We start from the raw sequence: 25,210 nt of genomic DNA, 5'->3' as shown, positions 1-25,210 counted from the left end.
TCAATTAAATATGTGGTAGTAAAAAGAACCTGTGGGAGGATTTCAACAAGATAAATGCGACAACAGTGCAAAATATTTCACTATAATATTTCAAAGCAAAAAAAAAAAAAAATTATAATTTTAATTTTTTTTTTATGCTGCCCCCTGTGCCTATGCAAATGCCCCCGGGTGCCTATGCAGGCACGCGTGCCTAGGGTTGCCTACCCCTGGTATATACCTTTGATTTGGAAATAATATAGGTTTCAGGCGAGCAACCTGAACGATTTGCACATATGCATATAACACGTCATATCTCACTATCTAGAAAACGAGACTGGATTATTTCGAAACGGGGCGATGTTTAGGGTGGGTCCGCAAACATTGCGAAAATGGTCAATAACGCTGGTGCAAGAGATTAAAGATGGGAAAACAGTGTGGCGCTCAATGAGTTAAGACAAGCTTTCTCTAGGCTTTTGAAATGGAGCAGCCGAGAGAGGAGAGAACACTCCAAATTGCGAGCCTTTGTTATTTTTCTCTTTTCCAAAGATTATACTAATATTTCTGTGGATCCAAACGATGAGACAGGCCAGTCCTACAGGGAGTTTAGACAGCAGTCCTACAGGGAGTTTAGACAGCAGTCCTACAGGTAGTTTAGACAGCAGTCCTACAGGTAGTTTAGACAGCAGTCCTACAGGGAGTTTAGACAGCAGTCCTACAGGTAGTTTAGACAGCAGTCCTACAGGGAGTTTAGACAGCAGTCCTACAGTCCTACAGGTAGTTTAGACAGCAGCCCTACAGGTAGTTTTGACAGCAGTCCTACAGGTAGTTTAGACAGCAGTCCTACAGGTAGTTTAGACAGCAGTCCTACTGGTAGTTTAGACAGCAGTCCTACAGGTAGTTTAGACAGCAGTCCTACAGGTAGTTTGACGGCAGTCCTACAGGTAGTTTAGACAGCAGTCCTACAGGTAGTCCTACAGGTAGTTTAGACAGCAGTCCTACAGGTAGTTTAGACAGCAGTCCTACAGGTAGTTTAGACAGCAGTCCTACAGGTAGTCCTACAGGTAGTTTCGACAACAGTCCTACAGGTAGTTTAGACAGCAGTCCTACAGGTAGTTTACAGTCCTACAGGTAGTTTAGACAGCAGTCCTACAGGGAGTTTAGACAGCAGTCCTACAGGTAGTTTAGACAGCAGTCCTACAGGTAGTCCTACAGGTAGTTTAGACAGCAGTCCTACAGGGAGTTTAGACAGCAGTCCTACAGGTAGTTTAGACAGCAGTCCTACATGTAGTTTAGACAGCAGTCCTACAGGTAGTTTAGACAGCAGTCCTACATGTAGTTTAGACAGCAGTCCTACAGGTAGTTTAGACAGCAGTCCTACAGGGAGTTTAGACAGCAGTCCTACAGGTAGTTTCGACAGCAGTCCTACAGGTAGTTTAGACAGCAGTCCTACAGGTAGTTTAGACAGCAGTCCTACAGGGAGTTTAGACAGCAGTCCTACAGGGAGTTTAGACAGCAGTCCTACAGGTAGTTTAGACAGCAGTCCTACAGGGAGTTTAGACAGCAGTCCTCCAGGTAGTTTAGACAGCAGTCCTACAGGTAGTTTAGACAGCAGTCCTACAGGTAGTTTAGACAGCAGTCCTACAGGTTGTTTTACAGGTAGTTTGATGGCAGTCCTACAGGTAGTTTGATGGCAGTCCTACAGGTAGTTTAGACAGCAGTTCTACAGGTAGTCCTACAGGTAGTTTAGACAGCAGTCCTACAGGTAGTCCTACAGGTAGTTTCGACAGCAGTCCTACAGGTAGTTTCGACAGCAGTCCTACAGGTAGTTTAAAGACAGCAGTCCTACAGGGAGTTTAGACAGCAGTCCTACAGGTAGTTTAGACAGCAGTCCTACAGGTAGTTTAGACAGCAGTCCTACAGGGAGTTTAGACGGCAGTCCTACAGGTAGTTTTACAGGTAGTTTGATGGCAGTCCTACAGGTAGTTTAGACAGCAGTCCTACAGGTTGTTTAGACGGCAGTCCTACAGGTAGTTTTACAGGTAGTTTGATGGCAGTCCTACAGGTAGTTAGACAGCAGTCCTACAGGTAGTTTAGACAGCAGTCCTACAGGTAGTTTAGACAGCAGTCCTACAGGTAGTTTAGATGGCAGTCCTACAGGTAGTTTTACAGGTAGTTTGATGGCAGTCCTACAGGTAGTTTAGACAGCAGTCCTACAGGTAGTTTTACAGGGAGTTTAGACAGCAGTCCTACAGGGAGTTTAGACAGCAGTCCTACAGGGAGTTTTACAGGTAGTTTGATGGCAGTCCTACAGGTAGTTTAGACAGCAGTCCTACAGGTTGTTTAGACGGCAGTCCTACAGGTAGTTTTACAGGTAGTTTGATGGCAGTCCTACAGGTAGTTTGACGGCAGTCCTACAGGTAGTGTTTGACAGTAAACACAATGGTGGTGCCTAGGCTGAGTGCACTGCATCATTGGAGCTCATAATATCATTTCCATTTTATTTTTACAGATAATAATGAGCAATGTCTGTTAGGGCTGGGCGATTAATCGAAATAAAATCGCGATCTCGATTCATAGACCTATGCAATCTCATTTCTAAATTATGACGATTTTTTTCTTTTTTTTTTATACAAAAATTAAAATCTTTAACTTTTTACTTAACTTTTTTTTAAATGATGAAGATTCTGACTTGAGTTATTTTGTATATTACAAGAGACTTTTAAGTTTAAGTCAAGCACTTTGATATGTTATGTTGTCTGTTTAAGAAAGAGTGCAATAAATGATTTTATTAAAAAAATAAGAATCGTGTGAGAGAATCGTGATCTCAATTCTTAGAGAAAAATCGTGATTCACATTTGAGCAAGAATCGCCCAGCCCTAATGTCCGTCTCATTATCCGTGCTTTCCCAAATTCAGATTCAGATTCAAGCTCATCTGTACCGACATAACTGGGTGATTTTTTTAATATTGTGTCTGCCAACATTGAATTTCAGCTTGCCAACATTACCGTTTTTCATAGGCTCTAGCAGGCTCAATTTGAACGGTTTTGATTTTATCTATATTTCGAACATGTAAATACAAACAATATCAAACAAAAACAAATCATTGATCTCTCTAGCAATGAAATTAACTCATTGACCGCCGGAGGTCGCTGTGGGTGTATGGCCGTTTGTGCCAGGGCTGTAATGGAATGGGGGTATATGCCGGTGTTTGTAGTGCTGAAACTATATTAAATATTATAGCTATGGATCTAATGACAGTCGATTGTCATTGAGTTTCTTCCGGTCAAGTTTAAAAAAAGAGATAATTTTTTCATCAATACATTTCCGTTTGATACTGTGGTGAATATGAGTATACCGGTAGTTTTAGGGTAATTCCGTGTAATCCCGGGAAATGCTGCTAAACAGCGTTTTAGTGCAATTCACTAAACACGTTGCCATTCCTCGCTTGGATCAACAATCAATCTGAAATCAACGCTAGATTATCGGTATTATGTTTCATCATGCACGCATGAAAGGGGGGGGGACGGGGGGCCCCTCCATGTTTTGATCACTACCAACGGGATACGTTACACTAGGGCTGGGCGATATGGCCTCTAAATGATATCACAATATTTTTTGGCTATGTCACGATACACATCACGATATTTTGACATTTCCTCTAAAGCCCTTAAAAATGCTTAAAGCCTACAGTCACGCCAACATGACGATTAAAATAGTCCCTGCAACATATGTCTGCATTAAACCATGAAGATGCTTTCAAAAATAATTTAATTAAACATTTCTAAAAATCTAAAAGAGTAGTCTACTGACACACTATACAGAACTTTTTTTATTAACATCTAAGACCATTTATATAAATACTCGTGGGTGCCTAAGACTTTAGCACAGTACTGTTTTCTATCCACTTTAGCCAAAAATACACACACACTACTGTGAGAAAATAATAATCTTGTAACCAAGGAATGGTCCGCCTATACTTTTAATATATAGTATATGTAAAATCACGGGAGACTTGATAGCTTAGACTTATGATTTTTATTATCAGCAATGTTATAACATCCTACTGGTAAACAAAACACTGTAAACGTGTGTGTGCATCATCATCATATATATATACATTTACTTTTTAATTGCATGAAACATTATGAAGTATTCTCGTATGCCGCTTTTCCACGGTCTGCATGGTGCCCTACTACCTACTCGACTTGGTAGTACCCCCCATAGATTAGATAGATATAAAGACGGTACCCCCCCCCCCCGACAGTGTAGCTGGGGCGCCGTGACGTCATCGTCAACGCGACACACGGATTTCGACGCTAGCTAACAAGCTACTGTATGAATTCAGTACCTTATTAGCTCATTTGCGCTAGCCGCAATGCTAACGGTTAGGTCAACGCAAGATTGATAACATATAGTCCTTAGGCATAAAGAAAATATTGTTTGTTTCCTGTTGGTTGTCAGTTAAGGCATGGGTAGGTAGGGAATTTATTTTATTTAATTTTTTTATTTTATTCTTTCCCACGGCGACTATGGATAGGGAATTTCTTTATTTAATTAAAATGTTCACAACAACATGGATGCATGTACTCTGCCAGCATGTTTAATATCCATAATACTAAAGGTTTGACTAAGATTCAATTCAATTCAATCAATCAATTTCTATGAAACTTTATTCTTAAATCTTTTTTTTTTTTTTATATTGGGTCGCACCTAAATCGGCAGGGTCGGTCGGCAACCGGAAACAAACAATATTTTTTGTTATGCCTTACCTTGTCTATGATGTACTGCAAAAATAATCCAATTATCTGATCGCCATTCCAAATACTGGTCGCGATCGTGTATCCAACGTTATCCAGCATTGCACATGAACGGGGGGGGGGGGGGCCTCGTCGATGCATAGTTATAAGCGCTTGTCTTGCCGGAGTATTTAGACCCCGCCCACATGCCGCAGCTCGGCCCAGAAAACAAACCACATAGTTTGAAATGGGGTGCAATAGCGGCCGCAAGACATTAGGCGGCGGTATTGGACTTTTGCAATCTCAGATCCATCCCCAGTGATAACACACAGCTGCCTGCATGTTTATGAATGGAAATAGCAAATGAAAGAAATAACGATCCAATAACGAGTTGACTCGTTGTTGGCGGCCATTAAGTTAATAATAAAAAAATATATATATATGAACATAACTCAATTTACATGTTCGAAAAGGAGTAGGAAGAAGTATACTTATTTAATCCTACCCCTTTTCCACTACTCAAAATGAATGTACTAATTTAAAACCATACAAAACAAATATATATACTGTATATGCAAATCATAAAATAATATATATGTAAAACATGAAATAAATAAAATAAAAACACCTGTGAAGGTTTGTAATTTTAACAGAAAATGTTATCATAATAGAAACTATAAATAACAAGGGATCCGCTGATACCAATCACTTTATGGTAGCTTACCAGGAAAGGGGATAGGGCTCCAAAGGGGCTCAAATATATTTTGAACAGGGACAACACCATTCAGAACGACTTCCTCTGCATCTCCCGGCCTAAATCATCCTTGAGCGCATTTGCTCAGGTCTGCATTTAAAAAAAATTATTTGCTAAATATTAACGAGACACAAAAACGACCCCCCAGCTGCTAAAAACAATTCTGGTACGTATGTTGGGATTGTGCATTTGTGTGCATCTGTGATAAAGGTGAAAATGAGGGATGTCCGATATTATCAGCCTACCAATATTGGCATAAAAATGTGATATCGGAAAATATCGGTATTGGTTTTCAAAGAAACATTTTTTTTTTTTTTTTACATTTATTTAACCTTTATTTACCCAGGCAAGCAAGTAAGAACAAATTATTATTTTATTTATTGTCAAAGTATGCATAATGTTGTGTTAATTACACGACAAGAGATATGTAATGTTAATTACCTGAAATTATTCCGTTTTTGGGGGGGGGGGGGGGGGGGGGAACCCTGCATATATCGGTATCGGAAATTAAGAGTTGGACAATATCGGTATATCGGTATCGGTAAAAAGCCAATATCGAACATCCCTAGTGAAAATCGTATAATATAGCCTAATCTGGATGGTTTTGTGCTTGTCATAAAAATGGATCACTATATTCAACATTATTAAAGACTCCGATGACTGAGTAGGCACGATTACTTCCCCCTAATCATTTTGTCATGCATTGCTCCATCCCCACAGCCTTTACAAATGCATTTAGCTAAGTATTTTGTATTTGTGTCAATTGCGATTAATCATTTACCATTTATTAACATGTGAGTAACACATTAGTAACAACTGTAATCATTTGACAACTTTATAAATAAAACAATTAAATAATAAAGATCATATAGCCTAAATATAGCCACAATAAAAGTCCACAATGAATGGACATTTTATAATAAATCCACCAGACCCAGTCTATGTGACCAGAATGTCCTTTCAGGAGGATGACATTGACAAGCCGATACCAGATATTTAGGCTATCCTAATAAGAGGCGTTCTGCAACCCGACATACTAACCCCCCTTGATTATACCTCTCTTTACAAAATATCTGGCAACCTCCGCTCCGACTGCCTCTCCTTTCCTCCCCAAGCTCCATCCATTCACAAGTCATCCCTCCATCCCATCCCGCTCTCCATCTCTCTCTCTCTCCACGGGGAACGGCCCAGTAATGCCAGACTAATAAATCATTCATGACGTTGTTCTTCCCTCCCTCCTCCTCCATCCTCCTCTCACTCCCTCGTTCTCTGGTCTCCTCTAGTCTCCTCTATCATTCCTTCACCAGAGCAGCCAGTGACCGCAGAATGCATCACCACGCCCACAGCCAGACATTTACGGTGTATAGAAGACACACACACACACACACACACACACACTAGGTGCTACAAATCTTCTGTGGGAGGAAGCATCAACTGAGATCAAATTCAGACAGATACGTCAAACACCCAGACACATCATATCATACTAGGGGACCAGACAGAGAGAGATATAGACAGGCAGAGAGGCAGCCAGACAGGTAGACAGCCAGACACAGAGAGAGAGACAGCGATAAAGAGAGAAAAGGAACAGAATGAATAAAGTGGATGATAAATACCATTCGTATTTAGAATTCGTATTAGACTGCATAGAATTTAAACATGGATTTAGCGCGAGTAACCACGTCAGCGTTTCCGTTAGCCGGTAATTACCGGTATTTGTCCGGCAAAATCTCCTGAAGTCCGACATATTTAATTTCTCCGGTCTTAATGTCCGGTGAAAATAATTCCCTGAGTCTAAGCACAATTTGATTATTTGAATTGTATTAAAATAGGCTAAAATTAAATAGCCTATGCGATGAACGAAACGATCATTACATTTGTTTCCTCGTTGCTTCTAATAATGACAACGACGTTGTCAGCGAGAGCTTTAAAAACGTAGGTCTCGGTTCGCTTCATCGGACCAAACGCGAACCAAATATAGGAAGTGATTATTATTACCACTGCTCGCAGCACTCACTGCAAAACAAGCACACTGCATCTAATCTCTCTATCTATCTATCTATCTATCTATCTCTCTCTCTATGTCTGTGCATCTTGGGAAGAAGGAAGAAAAAACGCGGCTTATTATTATTACCGAGGCGCGCGGCTTATTATATTATTAAAACGGCTACTTGTGGGCACTCATAAAAACACCGTGGTCTACAAGTTGTTTAGCGAGAGGATGGTGGTAGGTAATGTGCTTCAATAGAACAATGGATCAATGCCATGTCAAAACTCGGCTCCGCTGATCTGGGCTCCGCAGTACACACACAGACACACACACACGCGCGCGCGCACACACAGGATCGCAGCCACACACACATTTCCACTGTCCAATAGACAAGCGCCCTTTTCGACCGCGTGACATTGAGGTGGAGAGAGTAGTCACGCAAACCACGATAATGTTGCAGTCTCTCTGCTTTCTCAGTTCTTCGCTTGATATAATTAATACAAATGTCCAATATAACGGAATTCGTTAGCTCATAAAAATGTGATTATAACAGACTGCTGTTCAGTGTCGGACCGACTGCCACATACGCGGTCTATTTTATTTCAAGTCAGCAGCAGCACGGAGACGGAGTATCGAGGGACTTATTTTATTTGGAATATATTAATGACTGTATACGCAAAAGTAGCCTAGTTTTAAGTAATAATATTATAAATCTACATGCCTTGAGGATGACATGAGCCTGCCTATCAATTGTTTTAAAGCTCAATAAACTATGACCGGAATTAATCTCATTTGTCCGGTAGTTGAAATCTTGCAGGTCACGGAGACCGGCAACAATTTTTTCTAACGGAAACCCTGAACCACGTTCACAATTTCTCTCGCTCTTATTCATTCACACCAATACACACACACCCAGCACATGCACACAGACAAAGACACACTCACTCACCCCCTACACACTCACTCAGTGCTCAAAGAGAGCAAAATATGAGGAGAAATAACATAAGCAATAACTTTTCTAAGAATGAGAGGTCAGATCACATGATGACCATGTAGGCTGAAACGCTGCACGAACCATATAAAACTTCATTATGACTTCAGAGGCTAATTGGTCTCGGAGGCTATTCTTAGATGAGTCTTCTTCATTGAATATGGGCCAAGTAGACACATGGCTGCAGGATGCATGACAGCACAGCCTTGCAGACTGACATTCCACAGAAAATGAATAGCCCCAGTCAAACATGCTCTTTTGTCGGGTTACGTTTCAGCGACTAATAACGCCCGAAGGAGAATATGGTGGGTCCCATTGATTTCAATTGTCCTGGCTGGCCAAAGCTGGGGTCATTTGACACAAATAGCCACACACACACAAGAAATGCATGTCCTACCTTGTGCATGACCCGTGAAATTGCCCCCTGGCCTGGGACCTCAGAGGACCCCATTCATGAGTCCCTAGCCAGGTCAACCCGCCTTTCTGCCCACTAACACCCCTCTCTCACCCTCCTCTTCTTCTTCTTCTTCTTCTTCTTCTTCTTCTTCTTCTTCACTACCCTACTGATCGTACAGGTCCCACTACCCCCCTGTCCACCCATCCACAGTCACCCCGTCCCATCACTCACAACTTTTTGTGGCTGCCAGTGTGCCAGGTGACCCATTAAGTCAAAAAGGTCCTGTGACCACCCCGACCTTTATAGCGCATGACAAGTGTGAATTCACATCGCACTGATGTCATGAGAAGAGGGGAAAAAACGATAAGCATGAGCCTTTTGTAAGCTGGTCAGTAATATAACCAAAGGAACTCTCTGCCTCAACCAAGGCAAGTAGTTGGGCTTCTACAGTAGCTTCTCAATCTGTTCCCAGTCCAAAAGCTGCTTAGCAGTAGGGCTGACCTTCAATTTTTTTTTGGCAATCGAAGCTTCGTGACCGTGTGCCAACACAGTGTGATTTAATTCAAGGTGGGTCGCTGTTGTCGTTTGAACTTCAGATTTCATGGGAACTACCAATCCCCCAAATAAAGAATGTTTAAGATGAATGAAGTAAGATTTTGATTATTTGAAATATGGCCGGTGTAGACTAAACTATGCACAGAATTATGGCAGTCTACAAGGTCCGGATTCTACATGGTCCGGCAATGTAGACCTTGTAAACTCCACTACAGACAGTGAATGTTCATGCATTTTTAAGAAGGGCTACTTCCACAAAAAAACAAAGAACTCACCAAAACATCTCAGTAGCACCTTATCTAAATGTTCTATTTCATATATGGAGATTCATATTAATTTATGTATTGCATGCATTTCTACATTTTATTTCCTATTTTGTTTATTCATCCCAGTATCTTTCTTTCTTATGTGTGGAATTCTACAAGGCATTTACATTCACATTTACATTTAGTCATTTAGCTGACGCTTTTATCCAAAGCGACTTACAAGTTCTGTACGACAGGTCATCAGGAAGGATACAACTCCATCAGCTGAGTAACAATATTCATCAAAGTGTTGCGTGTTACAGTGTAGGTTAGTTTATTAGGACAAGTGCATGACAGTAAGGTTAGTTAGGGTTAGATTTTTTTTTATTTTTTTATTTTTATTTTTTTTCAGATAATGGTTGAAGAAGTGCGTCTTTAGTCGACGGCGAAAGATTGGATGGGATTCGGCTGTCCTAACTGGGGTGGGTAGTTCATTCCACCATTGTGAGGCAAGGACTGAGAATAGGCGTGTAGGTGGTGTATATGTGTTTGAGGATGATATCCTTCAAACAGGCAATAGTGATGATATAATTTGGGCAGTGCTGAGCTGGGTTACTTTCCTCCAGTGTATTTGTCCCCCGGCCCCACCCAATGGCCCCATGCACACACACACACACACACACACACCGAAGTAAAAATAAAAATAAAATAAAAAATTTGAAAAAAAAAATTTTAAATTTTTTTATTATTATTATTATTATACATTTTTTTTTTTTACTTCGATTTTTTTAATGTTCGAAGCTTGTGCCATCGAACGAAGCTTCGTATTATATATAGTATTATATTATATATAGTATTATATAGTAATAAGGCGATATACTAAAAAGCTATTTATAATTTTTGGCTGGTAAAAAAATCTGCCTGGCTGGTAGTTTTTAAAATCTACCAGCCAAATGGTCAAAAAGTTAATTTTGTTCCCCGCTTCCATCCCAATTCCCACACCCGAGAATAGCTCAAATCCTTGACACACCAACCATATCTCTAAGACGACACCGCGACTGAAGTGTCTAGTGCCGCCACTAAGTATCTGCGAACAGAACAGAATAACCACATTCCATCCATCATCTCCCTCACATTCTCTGGGGCCCTAAGAGTCATTCCAACCTTCAGTTCCTCTCGGCGCTCAACACAGAGAGCGTGGCTGAGCCCCGGCTCACAGACAGTACAGCCAGACACTTGTGTGTGTGGCATAGATAGTATGTCCATTTAAAATCAGTGAATAATATCCCCTGCATTTCCAATGAACTCTTGGCTAGGGACATGGGGTGGCAAGGAGGATTGGGGGGGGGGGCTAAAGGGGCTGAGTATACACAATGGGAGTGTTAGGGGAGTGTGGGAACCAATTCTCCCCAGGACAATAGGCCACTTCCCAGTGGCCACAGTGTGCCCAGTCAGCTGCTAGCATAGCGTAGCACGGCTCTGAATGTGCACAGGCTCAGCAGCACAATGCTGCTTTCTCTCAAACAAGACCAGACTGTTTCCTATCCCAAAGACAACACGCACAGCGCTAGCCTACACACAGCCTCATTCTCACAGAAGCTCTCTCTCTCTCTCTCTCTCTCTCTCACACACAGAGGAGAGTATAAACAAGGCGAGGTATTGTGGGAGAGATAGGCTGAGGCTGGTTTGCCTCTAACTAGGCCACTGTTTCTCTGCTAGCGATGTGCTAGTAGGGATATTCTGGGCTGAAATGTTATTAGCGTAACCCAGTTAGCGGTACCAGGTGTCCCCACGGAGTAGCACACTCTCAAGGACACAGAATGAGGGGGGGGGCTCTGTATTCACACAGGAATAAGACCGCGAAACATCCTAATGACCGAACATATGCCACAAATGCCAGTGCAACAGAGATAGGCTACTCCGGCGAGGCGCTGATAAGGTCATCGATGTCACGCTAGAGGTTGTCCCGATTTGTAGAGACCAGGGTGGTGGCGGTACTGTGGGGGGGGGGGGGGGGACTCAGACCAGCGGCAACCTTTTGTGTGCGTGATTGGGTTGCTATGGCGACAGAGCCTGAGAATGAAGAGGGTGGGCAAGAGAGTGTGAAGACTAAGTAATGTAGCATGAGAGATGTTCATGTTGTCACACTGTGACACACACACACACACACACACATGCACACACACCAATAAATGACTTATACAGACAGGCCTCTATCTCCAACATTATTGAGATGTTGAGGTTTAAACTTTAATCCAATAGTTCTCTAAACATGCTGTCACTTTACACACCACAATACGCTTTACAATCGTGTACAATTTTAAATAAAAATTGTATATAGTAAGTAAGTAATAAGTCAACAATAAGTATTAAGTAAGTATTAAGTATCAGGCCATTAATAAACTTAATACCATTCAATATTTGTTTGCTTTGAAATGCATAAATAATTGGCCTAGTCCTCCCGACACCCACAGAACCGAAGGCCTATGTCAAAAGTTTATAGCCTAATATTCCAATTGCATCAAAGTCAGTGTCGCCACATTGTTATCTTTCAACAGCCTGAGAAAGTCTATAGACGCCCTTTCCCTATAGGCTAACATAGCATAGTTTAGCATTGACTGATCTGGGTTCAGATGTAATGGCCAAGGTATAATGTGTATCAAGGAGGCAGTGAGACTGATCCCAGGCAGATGTCACTCGGATGACTGTACTAAAGGAGAGGAGGGGCCTAATGGACAAAAAGCCATGGCATTTCTGTAGTCTGTGGAAAGACAACAAACTGAAAGCTAAATGGTGAATTATTATACAAGTGCATTACCTCTCTCCCTTCACTGTGTGTGAGGGAGAGAGAGAGAGAGAGAGACAATTGGCTGTGCAACTGTTAAAGCCTTTAAAAGACTTTGGGGAAATGTTTACCTCTACTTAGGCTTCTACATTGTAGCCTAGCCCTAGTGAACGCATCATGCAAGCAATAAGTCTATGTATCTTATTGGCTCAAAAGAGAGAGAGAGAGAGAGAGAGAGAGAGAGAGAGAGGGGGGGGGCAGCAGAGAGAGAGGACAGCAGAGAGAGAGAGGGGGGGACAGCAGAGAGAGAGGACAGCAGAGAGGTTGTATGGTAACTCAGTTACTTCTATTCTGCATCGAACATTGTACATATGTCTATACTGAACACTGATCTTTTTTTTACTTCTATTTTACATGCTATACTATTTTATTTCATACTATCTTGTCTAGCACAGTCTCTGGAGCGTAACAGTAAGTATGACAACTATTAAAGAAACTTGAAACTTGAGAGAGAGAGAGAAAGGGGACAGCAGTGAAGATAGGGAGAGGAGGAGCACAATGTTCCCACAATGTACAGTGATGTGAGTGAGTGGGTGAGAAGGTGTGTGTGCGTGCGCGTGTGTGTGTGTGTGTGTGTGTGTGTGTGTGTGTGTGTGTGTGTGTGTGTTATGGTTGGGTTTTATTTGTCACATATAAGGTACATGTTTATAATGAAATGCTTGGTTCTGTATGACCCTCCTGAAATTGTGCTTCAATCACATAGTAAAAAGTCACAAGGAAAGATGAAATTACCTACCTGGGTTCCATCCTAGAGGCAAATCTTTCCTGTGACAAAATGGCATCCAATGTAATAAAAAAAGTTAACCAACAAACTAGATTCTTGTACCGGATCTCCTCTCTGGTAAACAAGAATACCCTGAAGACTCTGGCAAGAGCACTCATTCAAGGGTACTACGACTATGCTTGCACCCCCCATGGTACCAAAGCACCTCAAAGGCGCTAAAAACAAGATTACAAACATCACAAAACAAACTAGTCAGACTACTACTTGACCTTACCCCTAGAACCCACCTCACCCCTACACACTTTGACAACCTAGGATGGCTTAGAGTAGACGACAGACTCGACAGAGTACAGCAACTTGCAATGGGCCTGGTCTACAAGATACACTATACGACTAAGGTACCCATGTACATGTCAAAATACTTCCCAAAGGTCAGTGAATACCACGACCACAACACCAGAGGAAGCTCAACAAATCATGTTAAACCCAGATTCGGCTCAAACAAGGGACTAAACACGTTTCGCAATTATGCCACATCAATGTGGAACGCCCTACCCAAAGCTGTAAAGGAATGTGAATCCCTACCCACATTCAAAACCGCTCTTAAAGAGCACCTACGGGAGGCTGCAATTCGAAACTGGCCACCGTAAATGTCCAAACCCCCCACCCCCTCCTAATAGACAGTCTCCTCCCCACCGCATGTATATATTCTCTCCCCGCCGTATATTTCTCTCCTACCCACCCTCCCCCTCCTACAGTCCCCTCCCCATCATATGTATATACTCTGTCAGGATCTATGAGTAACAGTACTGTATATTTGAATACCGTATATGTCACAAATGTATCAGTACTAAATACCTATATGTCCCTATGCCATACATGTCATGTATGTTGAATATGTCTTAAATGTCAATATGAAATGAAAATGGGGGACCCTGATGTAAACAAGACAAACGTCTTTCTCTGGTCTGCATCCCCTTAACAATTGTGTGTATTGAGCCGTACTGTATTGTACCCATTCTGCAATCTGTTAAATAAAGTTCTCATTCATTCATTCATTCATTCATTCATTCAAAGAATAAAACACTATACAGAATACAAAACTTAAATGTACAAAATGGAAGAACAAAATGCTAAATAAAAAATGCAAACATTTGGTAGAAGAGTTAGGCCTGGGGATATGGACGTGTGGAGAGAGAGAGAGAGAGAGAGAGAGAGAGAGAGAGAGAGAGAGAGAGAGCGAGAGATCCAGGGATCCAGCTAGTGGGGCATCTATATACTAACATGTTGTTGTGACTGTCTTGTCTTGTTGTATATCATAGCCTCCTTGCATATCATGCTATGTCTCTCAGTCTCTCTGCCATAATAACTAAGTAGGCATACAGTATACAGTATACAGCACCGTGCCTCATTTCCGTGCGAGTAATATGACAGCAGATGATCCCATCAGAGTGGATCTAGCTGACTCGATGACGCTTGCATTCTGCAAACATTCAAGCAACAAACTGCCTGCTGCCACGCGGACTTTATTTAGCAATAATTGTGTATGTTACTAACTATTAGCTGCCAATTTAGTTTTAACCTCAAAATGTCATCATTCAACGATTGTGTTGTCGTGCGAGCATTATGGCTTCCGTGTCAAAGACATGCTAATATCCTCGCGTTTCCAGCTGTCTTACCTGCATGGAATCGGCGCTGATTATCTCGCCTCGAAGCCTTTTACCAATTTCGATGGCTAGTTTAGACTTCCCAGTGCCAGTAGCCCCCAGAATCACAACTAAAGGAGGAACCATCGTTCTTTGCAAAGCACATTGCACGCCTCGAGCGGACGCCGCCATGATGCTAACCTCGTTGCCCAGCTGACAGCTACGCACATGCGCAGTGAGTGAAGAGAGATGAGGATGAGAGGTGGGTTCTGTAACTAGGCAACAGAAAGCCGTTCCCATGGCAGCATTGATTGATGGGAGGTGTTATATTGAGATGTCTGGGAGGGTCTTTTGTTCTGGACAACAATACAATAAAATACAAATAAATAAATAAATAAAAATACGCACTCTGTGTGATCCAGTTTGGGAGCCATGCAATTTGTAGCCGTGGATCTCAACAAGCTGAATTATGAACAATTAAATTAACTCTCCAGCGTTGCTGCCTTTTCACAGTTAAACTGTAAGTTGAGACCAGAATTGACAGAATGATGATGCTGCTGAATTGAGAATGTCTTGAAAATAGGTCAGGCAAGGCACTGCTAGGGTTAATGGTTCGATTCCCGCTGTGGTCACCCATAATGAAAAATGTACATTCATTCCATTGTAAAGTGCTTTGGGCTCTAGTATTAGAAGAAACGCTAGGCTATAGAGATGCAGTCATTCATTCACAATGTTTGGTATATTTTAGGATACATTTTAACAGTCTTGGTCGACTCTAAAATAAATAATTAGCCTTCAAATATGTTGCTCTTTCTATAATTGACCTGTTTTCCATCAATTTTTACTTGTGTCCAGATTCATTGGTATATATATAGTAGACTACTCTTCCCATTGGAGTACATGTGTTCGGTCCATTTGGCTTGATGACTCAGTCTGTTGAGTGGACTTTCAAACCTATTTTCATTGTTTTTGTTAAGTTTGTGTTGTTGTTGTTGTTGTTATCATAATAATAATACTGCTATTACCTTGTCTCAGGCATGTGTACAGATGGGTTCAAATGGGACTTGATGACCTCTCACTCAGAAAGTGACCTCCTAGAATGTGTTGGTAACACCGACCGACCTATATATGAGGTTGGTAATTATTTACATTGACTGTAGGCCATGATGCACTATTTACATATATATGAATGTATTATGCTTTGAGAAATAACACATTTATAGGTCAGTTGTGTAGTCTAGGGCAGTGGTTCTCAACCTGGGGTCTGAGGACCCCTAGGGGTCCCTGAGGGGGTTCCAGGGGTCCCCATAAAAATGGTGAATAGTTTAATTTCACTATTATTTAATTGACCAGAAGTTAGCCCCAATAAGATAATGTGTAATGATGATTACTCTAATCACAGGTTTCACTATCTCCACTGTTACCTTTCCATATAGTTCATTATGGAATTCTGGACTAAATTATACCTAGGAACAAAACATCTGGGTGGGGTCCCTGAGATAAAATCTCATCAAATTATCCATATTTACATGGCAGCCATTTTGCTCCCATGTCATGCTCAGGTTGGGATTTCTTTCCACCACTGTTCAAGCATGACATAAGACCAAAATGGCCACTGCGTGAACATGGTAAATTGGGGTCCACAGCCTAATGTGTATCAATTTGGGGGTCCTTGACATGAAGAAGGCTGGGAACTGGTTTAGGGTAATACACAGGCATACAAAGTATATCTACCTCTTACCCACTTAGTGTAGACATCTGTCATCCTAATTACCACAGTAGCCTACCTCCCTCAGATGCACATCACTCAACTGATATGCACATATATGATGACACTTATTTTGCAAGCAAGTATAATACATTGATGAGTAATGCATGTTGTGAACATCATTCTTTTTTATATAGTGATATTTTTATGATCATATATTATTAATGATCATAATCTTTCCTTAAAAAGGGGTACCATACCTTACTAAGAAAGCGCTTCCTTGCTCTCCCCAAAAATAATTTTGCCTGTGCAAAGTCATACCTCATCTACTGCCAGTTCTTCTCAGTGGGTCTGAGAAGTCTTCCCTTTAATATATCTGATGATTTACCCGTGTGACCGCTTTGTTCCTTTTATTTAGCACATCACTTGGTAACTTCAAATAAAATGTTATACAAGTATTATTTATTTTGTTATCACTTTCTTCTAATACTATTTGTACTACTACTACGACTACTACTACTACTACTACTACTATACAATACACAGAATAGTTGGTATTGTTTCCATGGAAACAGAGAGCGGATCAGGGACGAGAAGATGCTTGTTGCCATGGCAATGAGGCCAGGATGTGTTGCCTTGGAGACGGCTCAGAATAAAAGCTGGATGGAGAAAGGATGCGGTACAAGTTCACTCATACAGGTGGCTTTTATGAAGAGAAAGCACTTATGGGACATAAAACATTAAATTCCAAAGTAGTGGGAGTCAACTGTAGGTTACTATGTTAGGCTTCTTGAATAGTGAAAATCAATTTATAGCAAGTGGATAGCCTACTTCCTTTCAATGTGTGTGTTTGTGAGAGAGAGAGAGAGAGAGAGATGGGGGGAGGGGTCAGTGAATGAATAAATCATGTGAAAATGAAGAAACAACAGGGTTTGATGTCTAACATTGAATTTATTAATTTTCTGATTTATTCTCCCATACATAGAGGCTTATGAGGTACTGAAAACAAAGTGCAGAGACAAGGCTCCACAGTCGCCATAGTCTTAACTCCCAAAGTAAGCCATGGGTCCACTGCTACCATGAATGTGCCAACAGCAGAGACCAGTGACCAAAACAAACCAAACACAAAATCCTGTGGACTGCGACCACTCCTGAGGTGCTACCCCTCCAACAAGAACAAAACGGAGTGATCAAGGCCAGTGGTGGCATGTGCTGAACGCGTCGGCAAAGGAAAACAAAAAAGACTGGAGCTGCGAGTAGAGAAGGAACTGGAGAGAGAGAACGTTAGAAATCATATTCTTTAGGTCATCTTTGCTCAACCAAACCAGTAACAACGGATAGTAGCAAATTTAAAATGCCTCGACTCTACCTCACCGCTTACCCCCACCTTCACAGACCGAACTTCACTTTTACTTGTTTAACCGTCTTGTTCTCTCTCTCTCAGTGGGCGGCGAGGGGAATAATCCAAGCTTTTCGAGATTACATATTGTAGGCAGGAGGTATGTGCTTCTTCAGACTTATAACCTACGAGTCCAGTGAAACATAAAGTGCCACCCACAGACTACTAGGAAGTTTCCTGAGTGCCCTGGCAAAAGAGGGCTTGCTACTCTACATGCTAAATAACAAGTAATTTGCAGTACAGTACTAGTTTTTTTCAGGGCTACAGTGTTATCTGGCGTATATGGCTTTTGGAAATAAATGAGCACCAGGCTTGCACAAAGCAAGCACAGAGAAGCGGGTGACATTGAGGTCACCAAAGGCTACACACAGCCCAGCAGTTTAAGCAGTAGATCCTCTTAAGTTCTCCCCACTGCCAGATTTGAGAGAGAGGGCTAGCTACAATGCCTGGTTTGAATACGGGGGGGGGGGGGGGCATTCAGGTGCTTATGCCGCAACATAGGTTGGTCAGGCAAAGAGAACAAGAGAAAGGAAAAAGAGGGGAAGCAAGAAATTATGCCATTTTCCAGCACATACCACCCGCATCGCCTAACCAGCTACAATAACAAAACAGTCGTTAGCTCACACTTTTAACACAACTCTGTAGGAAAATATAGTACAAAACGTTTTCTTCTTGACATCTGACATGTACAAATCAACAAACCTTAAGAAACAAAAACAATAACTCAAAAAACAGTAAGGAAAACAAGGCATTGTAAATGGTGAGACAAAGTGGCTAGTGTGATCAATATTCAATGATTTTATTTTACTTTTTGTTTTGAATATTTTTTTTTCTTCTTTCATTATAATTTTTTATTAACAAAAATAGAAGCTTTTGAGTCATCTTTGAAAAGCCAGCAAGCCTGGCCCCCCATCTTAGGACCCAGGGGAGAACAAAAACTAGGGAGGAATAAAGTATAGTAGACTGCTCTGGTTTTGGTTAGGAAGGAACTGTACAGCAGGGTTGCTATATACAAACATCCAAGAGGACAGTCTACATACTGTACATCGAAAGGCTTCTCTGGACATCATTTTAAAACGCACGGTCGAATAATTCACAAATGATATGAAAATGTATTAATGTACAGCAAAGGTTGGCATTGATGATGCCGACACGATGATTTAAAGGATAATCAGTTAGCCACTCTTATTATCAAGCATTTTTTTTAGCTGATCAATTAAAGCAGACTTGTCAACTTTTGACTGGTCTCAAATGGCACATCAGAAATAAAAGATATTGTGTAATCTTCACAATTGTTGACAAATCAAAGTGAAAGTTGTTGCTCGAGGAGGTATCGGATATTCTTCATGACTCATTTCTTTATACGTGCATATAATCAACATCTCAAACATTGCCTACATGGCATGCTAATATATACCCCTCTCTCCCACTAATATGATATTTTAATAATGATTTTAACTAGGGAGACATTCTACACAAATTGTAGAACCATGGCCATAATAATCTCTTCAAAAGTAACTCAATTGGACATTACTCCAAAAGTCCCCAGCTTGCCACCCTGACTGGCTAATCGCCTCGGCAATCACTAAGATGCTTATGTGCAAAAAAAAAACAAAAAAATAGAAACAAAAAAACTAAAAGTCCACCATGACCCGCTCCCACGAAAGTGAACATTAGTGTCATTTCTCTCCTTCATCTAGTCACGACCAGTTCTGCACGAGCGTCTCGTGTGTCTGCACAGTTCTCTCGCTCAGGAGCATCTCGTCTGTCTGCACAGTCCTCTCAGGAGCGCTTGAGCTGCGCCAGCCTGCGGAGCAGCTGCTGCTGCCTGGCTTTCAGCTGTCTCTTCTCCTGTGCCTTCTGCCTCTCGCCGGAGTGCAGCTGCTGCAGGTACTCCGTGGCGCCCGTCAGGATGGCCACCTTGGGAGTCTTGGGGCACTCCGCCAGCCCCGGGATCTCGTCCCGCAGCGACAGGAACCGAGAGCGCAGGTCATTGCGCCTCTTACGCTCCAGGAAGTTGTGCGCCTTGCGTTTGTCCGTGTCCTCACAGTCGGACGACTGCGGGCTGGAGGGGTGGGAGTGGGAGTGGGACTTCAGGGGGAAGTGGTGGGGATGCAACGAGGAGGAGTGGGGAGGAGAGGAAGGGGTCGTGGAGGAGGTGGGAGAGGAGGCGTCGGCGTTGGGCGACTCAGGCCCCACAGCGGCGCAATATTTCCCGCTTTCAAAGTTCTGGGGGGTGTGGCCCGGTCGCGGCTGGTGGGGTTGAGAATTGGGGTGTGGCTGGGGCCCCGGGGCGGAGGCCTCCTGTCGGACCCTCTTGCGGGGCGGCTCGAGGGGCGGCGGGGGGAGCGTATCCGGGGATGGGGCAGCGTAGTTGTGCTGCTGCTGGTGGATGGAGATGTGGAAACGCTTCATGCCAGGGTCCAGGGGGTCCGCTCGCACCATTATGGTCACCGGCTTGCGAGTGTTGACCAGTCGCCGAGGCTTGTGCTGCTGCTTGTGCTCCACGGTGACTACATCGATCTCCTCCTCATCATCGTCATCGTCATCTTCATCATCATCGTCATCATCGTCGTCATCGTCTTCATCTAAAAAAGAGAGCAATGGAGAATCGATTACACTTTAGAAAGGGGATTATGGCGGCGATGAGTGCGTGAGAAGGATGACGAGCAGATGTGGATGGGTCCGGCTCAGCGACCACACCGTCTCCATGCACTCGGCACGTCCCTGTAGTGCTGCGCTAACTAAACGCTTCTGTAACAGTGAACTCCACACAACCTCTTGAAACGCACACCGTTTCTCTCCCTCACACACACACGCACACTGCAGAATGCACCATTCTCAAACGCTGTGAATAATCATGACATTAGGTCACCTCCCCAGGTGGAAATCCCCTTCACTTCAGTCATGTAGATTTAGAACGAGGATGAGAGAGAGAGAGAACCTCGGTGAAGAAGCACTCGGGGCAAATTACAGTTCTCCTCAAGACTTGTCAAAAGGGAGCAGAGTAATATTTAGCGTTGTGCACTTTTAAGAACCACTTCCCGTTCCATTTACGCAAGTGTAGATGAGGTTTTAAGCATGTGTAAAATCGTCTACTTGAATCCCTAGCAAATGGCTAGACTCTTGGGACATTTCATTGCTCTTGTAAATTGAAAAAGACTTTCAAAGTAATTACATCCCTGATGGATTTGCCGGCTCAGAGATGGGGTAATCTCCACATGTGAATATCAGTATAGGCCGGTGAAGAGGTTGATGGAAAGGTGATGGACAATGAGGCCGGGGAGGGAGGGGCACTTGGCTATTACTGGATCTTTTATGGAGGTGTAAGAGACCGAAGAAGATGGTATCTCATATCACAGGGCAAGCCGAATCAATAGACCCAATAAACACAAATCCCCAATTTCACAGCATTGACTTAGTGACTTTTCTATTTACCTCCAATTGTATATCTCATATTGTTCATTACCCTCTCCAGGGGGGAGAGAGAAAGAGAGAGGTTTCTCAGACAGTGTGATATAATGTCTTAACAACCTCATAAATATCTCATCCTTTTCCTATCCAACCGCTGCCGACTACTATACTAATACTACTACTACAGGCTACCTACTATGCCCGTCGGTCAGCGGCCGCCCGGACTGGATCCACCCACTGACACAATTGGCGCTGTAGCCTGTTGAGTGGAGGAATGCTGGCGCTCTGCGCTGCAGCAACAAGTTCTCATTGTGACATTCCACACACCATCATGGGCCAGCCCCACATCACATGCCAACCTACATACCAATCCCAGGTCCTATGGGCTCATAGAATGTCTAATGGAAAACGTATAGGTCGCCAAGTACAGGGGAAAATTGCCTACAGTATAGGCAAGTCATTACTTACAACTAAACAAAAATATGACGTTCATTCATATATGAATATATAAAAATGTGCGTACAGTTCAGATTCGTTTAAAATTATTGAAGTAATGTAAAATCCAAGGCAGGGACTTGAGGATATGTCAGACTAGCAGAGAACAGGCAGCTCTGGAGTCAGGCCAAGGAACAGATGTTTCAATGGGCGGGTCACTCCACTATGATCATGTGTTGCATGCACCAAGGTAACGCAATGCAGTCACACACGGTGCCATGCCAGTCTTCATCTTCTGATAAGGGGTCACCAAAACAATAGACAACCAATCAAATGTAATAACATTGCAGGTTGTGAATAACCAATAATTTTTTTAAATTTATTCAAGTATTACTGACCTGATGAGTCGGTGTGGGACTCCGAACCGGACGACACCTGTTTCTTGCAGCCACCGGTTAATGGGAAAGTGAGGACAGCAGTAGGGTCCACGCAATCTGTTGCCAGGCTACTGAGCAGTGGCGCGTCTGCTGGGACGCACTGCGCCTTCCCCGAGGAAGCGACGCCGTGTCCCGTTTGGACTTTGGTGGCCACTGACCCGGGACAGGAGGCAAGCCGCTCTCCTACTACTTTCTCCAACTGCTGTCCCGCTGAGAAGCCGCTCCACATACAGTCCTGAATGATGATAGAACTCAGGTTCCCAAAAGTCTCACTTGCTGGACTGAATTTGCAAGGCAAGTCCTGCTCCTCGTCCTGGCCCAAGAACTGAGAAACCCATTCCAGTTTGTCACCAAGCGATGGGCAAACCAAGCCAACCCTGCCAGTCCCCTCTACTGTCCGGACAGGGGACATGGGCGGGGTCGGCACCAGCTCGAATTTCTTCCATATGTCCTCACTTGGCGCTGTGGACTTGAAGAAATCCTCGTCTGGGTCGTGGTCGTCGTCGTAGAAATAATGTTGATAGTGGTCGTATTCCATTTCCCAGTTCTCATAACGAGACGCGGTGGTACCGAAGCCTGGCATTTGGGATCGCAGGCGTGTGGGGCAGCTCACACCCGGAGCTGGAAATATTTACTGTTAATTCTGTCTGGAGAGAGAGAGAGGAGACAAGTATTCCCATCAGTGATGTGCTTTATATATATAAAAAAAAAATCCATCTGCCAGTGTGCCAAATAAACACATCGCCAAGGGAAATGGATTAATCGTGTGGCTGTGTAGGATTTTGCGCAATATGGGAAAACATTCGGAATAATTTGCACACTGGTTTGGTTAGTTAGTTAGTTCAATCATCCCTCGTCTGTGGCTTTCATTGTGTCTCGAAAATAAGACAGTCTGGACTACCGTCACACAAAGTTGCAGCAACTTCTCTGCATTCTATTAACCGAGAACTTCAGAGTTTCGCAACATTGTTGCATTAAGTTGCATAAGTGGCGCAGCAGCACTGCTTAAGTACCAAGGAGAGCTCTTTTCACCGGTGGTCCCAATCACTGACACCGTGCGTTAAACAGACGGGTACCTGTCATCATGTCTGCGAAAACTCCCCAAAACTATAGTCTCGCTTGTAACGTCCGTTCGCCTTAAACCTCACATGATAATAATAATAATAAATAATACAGCTACTCTGTTCTACCAACGGGCAGTCAAACGAGCTGGATACTATGGAGTCAAACTGGTTCAGAATGAGAAAGAATTCAGCGGCGCGTCGAGCAACAATAAACTAATTAGCTAAAAGGCGTGTTTTCTAACCACCACTTCCGATATTATGCAGCGAGCTTCAAAGGGTCGCCTAATTGACTTGTTTGTTGATAATAAATACACCCCACCCTCCATACTACACTTTCACCCGAATGTGTACAAAAGACAAGTTTCAGGAGAGACAAGTGTTTATTACCCGGTGTTGAAATGGAAGAAGTTGCTTGTTGCGTCTTCTTCATGGAGTCGCTGTGTGCGAAAAAAAAGTGGGCGAAACTGAAAAGCAATTCTCGCGCGGTGCAATAATAATAACAACTCCTAATTAGTCTTTGCCTCTAATTCAGCTTCTTTCTCCGTTTGTCTCGTCAGCTTTAAAATATTCAAGGGGGGGGGTAAGTGTCTCCTCTGTTCTTCTAACTCCCACTGCGCAACGGCAAGATAGCTTCGGATGTGGCCACTATGAGCAGCTACTGCACTATATGATCCAGGGAGGGAGGGAGGGAGGGAGGGAGAGCTCGCGATCTGCATAAAAGGCGGCGAGGGGAACCACGCCTCTCATTTAAAGAGACAGCGGCACTCAAAACACACTGGATTCAATCCATGGAAACATGAAATAGTACCCTTCTGATGTTGGACTACTAGGGGTTATTATTTTATTATTACAACGTTAACATTATTTTTATTTTTATTTTACATTATATTCGTTTACTGCCATATCTATCATCTCACTGCCACTTTACTGCCATTATTGTATTCTACTGCCATTATTTATTATTTATACTTACTATGTACCACTGCTGCTAAAAAGATTTGCACTAAGGCCCTGTTTAGACGGAAATGCTAGCAGGTGAATCCGCAAAAATATTTTTTCAGATGTGCCTTTCGTTTATACGGAAACAGCGTTTTTACGGGGTGAAACCGTAAAAAAGTGAGACCACCTTCCAGGGTGGAATTCCTAGAAACGGTAAACCTTTGCGCTCTCGTCTAAACTGTCAAACCGCATAAAACGATGACGAAAGGGTCGTCAAGGCTCTCGTCGCGCCTACTGCTTACATCACAGGCATGCGCCAGTAGCCTAGAAGCGTAAACAAAGCATGTCTGATTCTATCCATGGCGATCACCTGAAGGCTACATTGGCAGTACTTTTAAATACACAAGAATCTGTCCCGCGGCTATCACAACTATTATGACTGGACCCACTGTCTGTGAGTGACTCTGCTTTGGTCCAATCACATTCCCCACCCACACTCTGCGAATCAGAGGCAGAGTAGGGCGGGTCTTCACAGCACGTCATGTGACATATGCGCCAATCGTGTGACAGCAGGGCTCCGTTGTCTCGAGTTGTTACAGCCTCGTCTGCACGGAGAATTCCACCCCAAAACGCTTGTCTAAACGCAAAATTAAAAGTGAAACCGCAAGACGACTTTTGCGGTTTCTGTTCAGACTTCCATCCCAAAACGCTCGTCTAAACATAGCCTAAGTTCTCTTTTACCTCCTATATTTATTTCAATCATACATTCATTTATTTTAGCCACTGTTTATATTTTATATAGTCCTGTATAGTGCGTGTACATCGTGTCCCAAATGTTACTTTATGTATGTATTAGATCTTTTTTTATATACACCGTGGGAAGGGGGAAACACAATTTCATTTCTCTGTATGTCTTGCACATTATGAGAAGTGACAATAAAGCTGACTTTG

At 42.8% G+C, this 25,210-nt stretch overlaps 2 protein-coding genes across 3 annotated transcripts in view; both read right to left on the bottom strand.

Moving 5' to 3' along the window:
- trit1 (tRNA isopentenyltransferase 1) overlaps nucleotides 1-15,055 on the bottom strand; it is a gene marked incomplete at its 5' end in the record, with an annotated part of 122,153 nt that extends 107,098 nt beyond the window's left edge. Inside the window, one exon of the mRNA XM_084311796.1 lies at nucleotides 14,897-15,055. Coding sequence (XP_084167922.1) covers nucleotides 14,897-15,055 — 159 coding nt within the window. The remainder of the gene's footprint in view (nucleotides 1-14,896) is intronic.
- A 2,454-nt stretch (nucleotides 15,056-17,509) lies between these two features.
- On the bottom strand, nucleotides 17,510-23,940 carry myclb (MYCL proto-oncogene, bHLH transcription factor b). 2 transcript variants are annotated; one of them, XM_084312826.1, is made up of 3 exons: nucleotides 23,708-23,940; nucleotides 22,218-22,903; nucleotides 17,510-20,558 (listed from the first exon to the last, which is right to left on the bottom strand). In XM_084312826.1, the coding sequence occupies exons 2-3, from the start codon at nucleotides 22,837-22,839 to the stop codon at nucleotides 19,753-19,755; spliced, it is 1,428 nt and encodes a 475-aa protein (XP_084168952.1). In that variant the 5' UTR covers nucleotides 22,840-22,903; nucleotides 23,708-23,940; the 3' UTR covers nucleotides 17,510-19,752. The 2 variants fall into 2 exon arrangements, with proteins under 2 accessions (XP_084168952.1, XP_084168953.1); XM_084312827.1 differs by having other exon boundaries at nucleotides 22,218-22,899.
- Nucleotides 23,941-25,210: the final 1,270 nt, after the last annotated feature.

This window comes from Notolepis coatsorum (genome assembly GCF_963971535.1).
Source record: "Notolepis coatsorum genome assembly, chromosome: 4".
Taxonomy (NCBI): domain Eukaryota; kingdom Metazoa; phylum Chordata; class Actinopteri; order Aulopiformes; family Paralepididae; genus Notolepis; species Notolepis coatsorum.
Note: the sequence above shows the minus strand (reverse complement) of the source record. Positions and strands in the feature narration are given on the sequence as shown.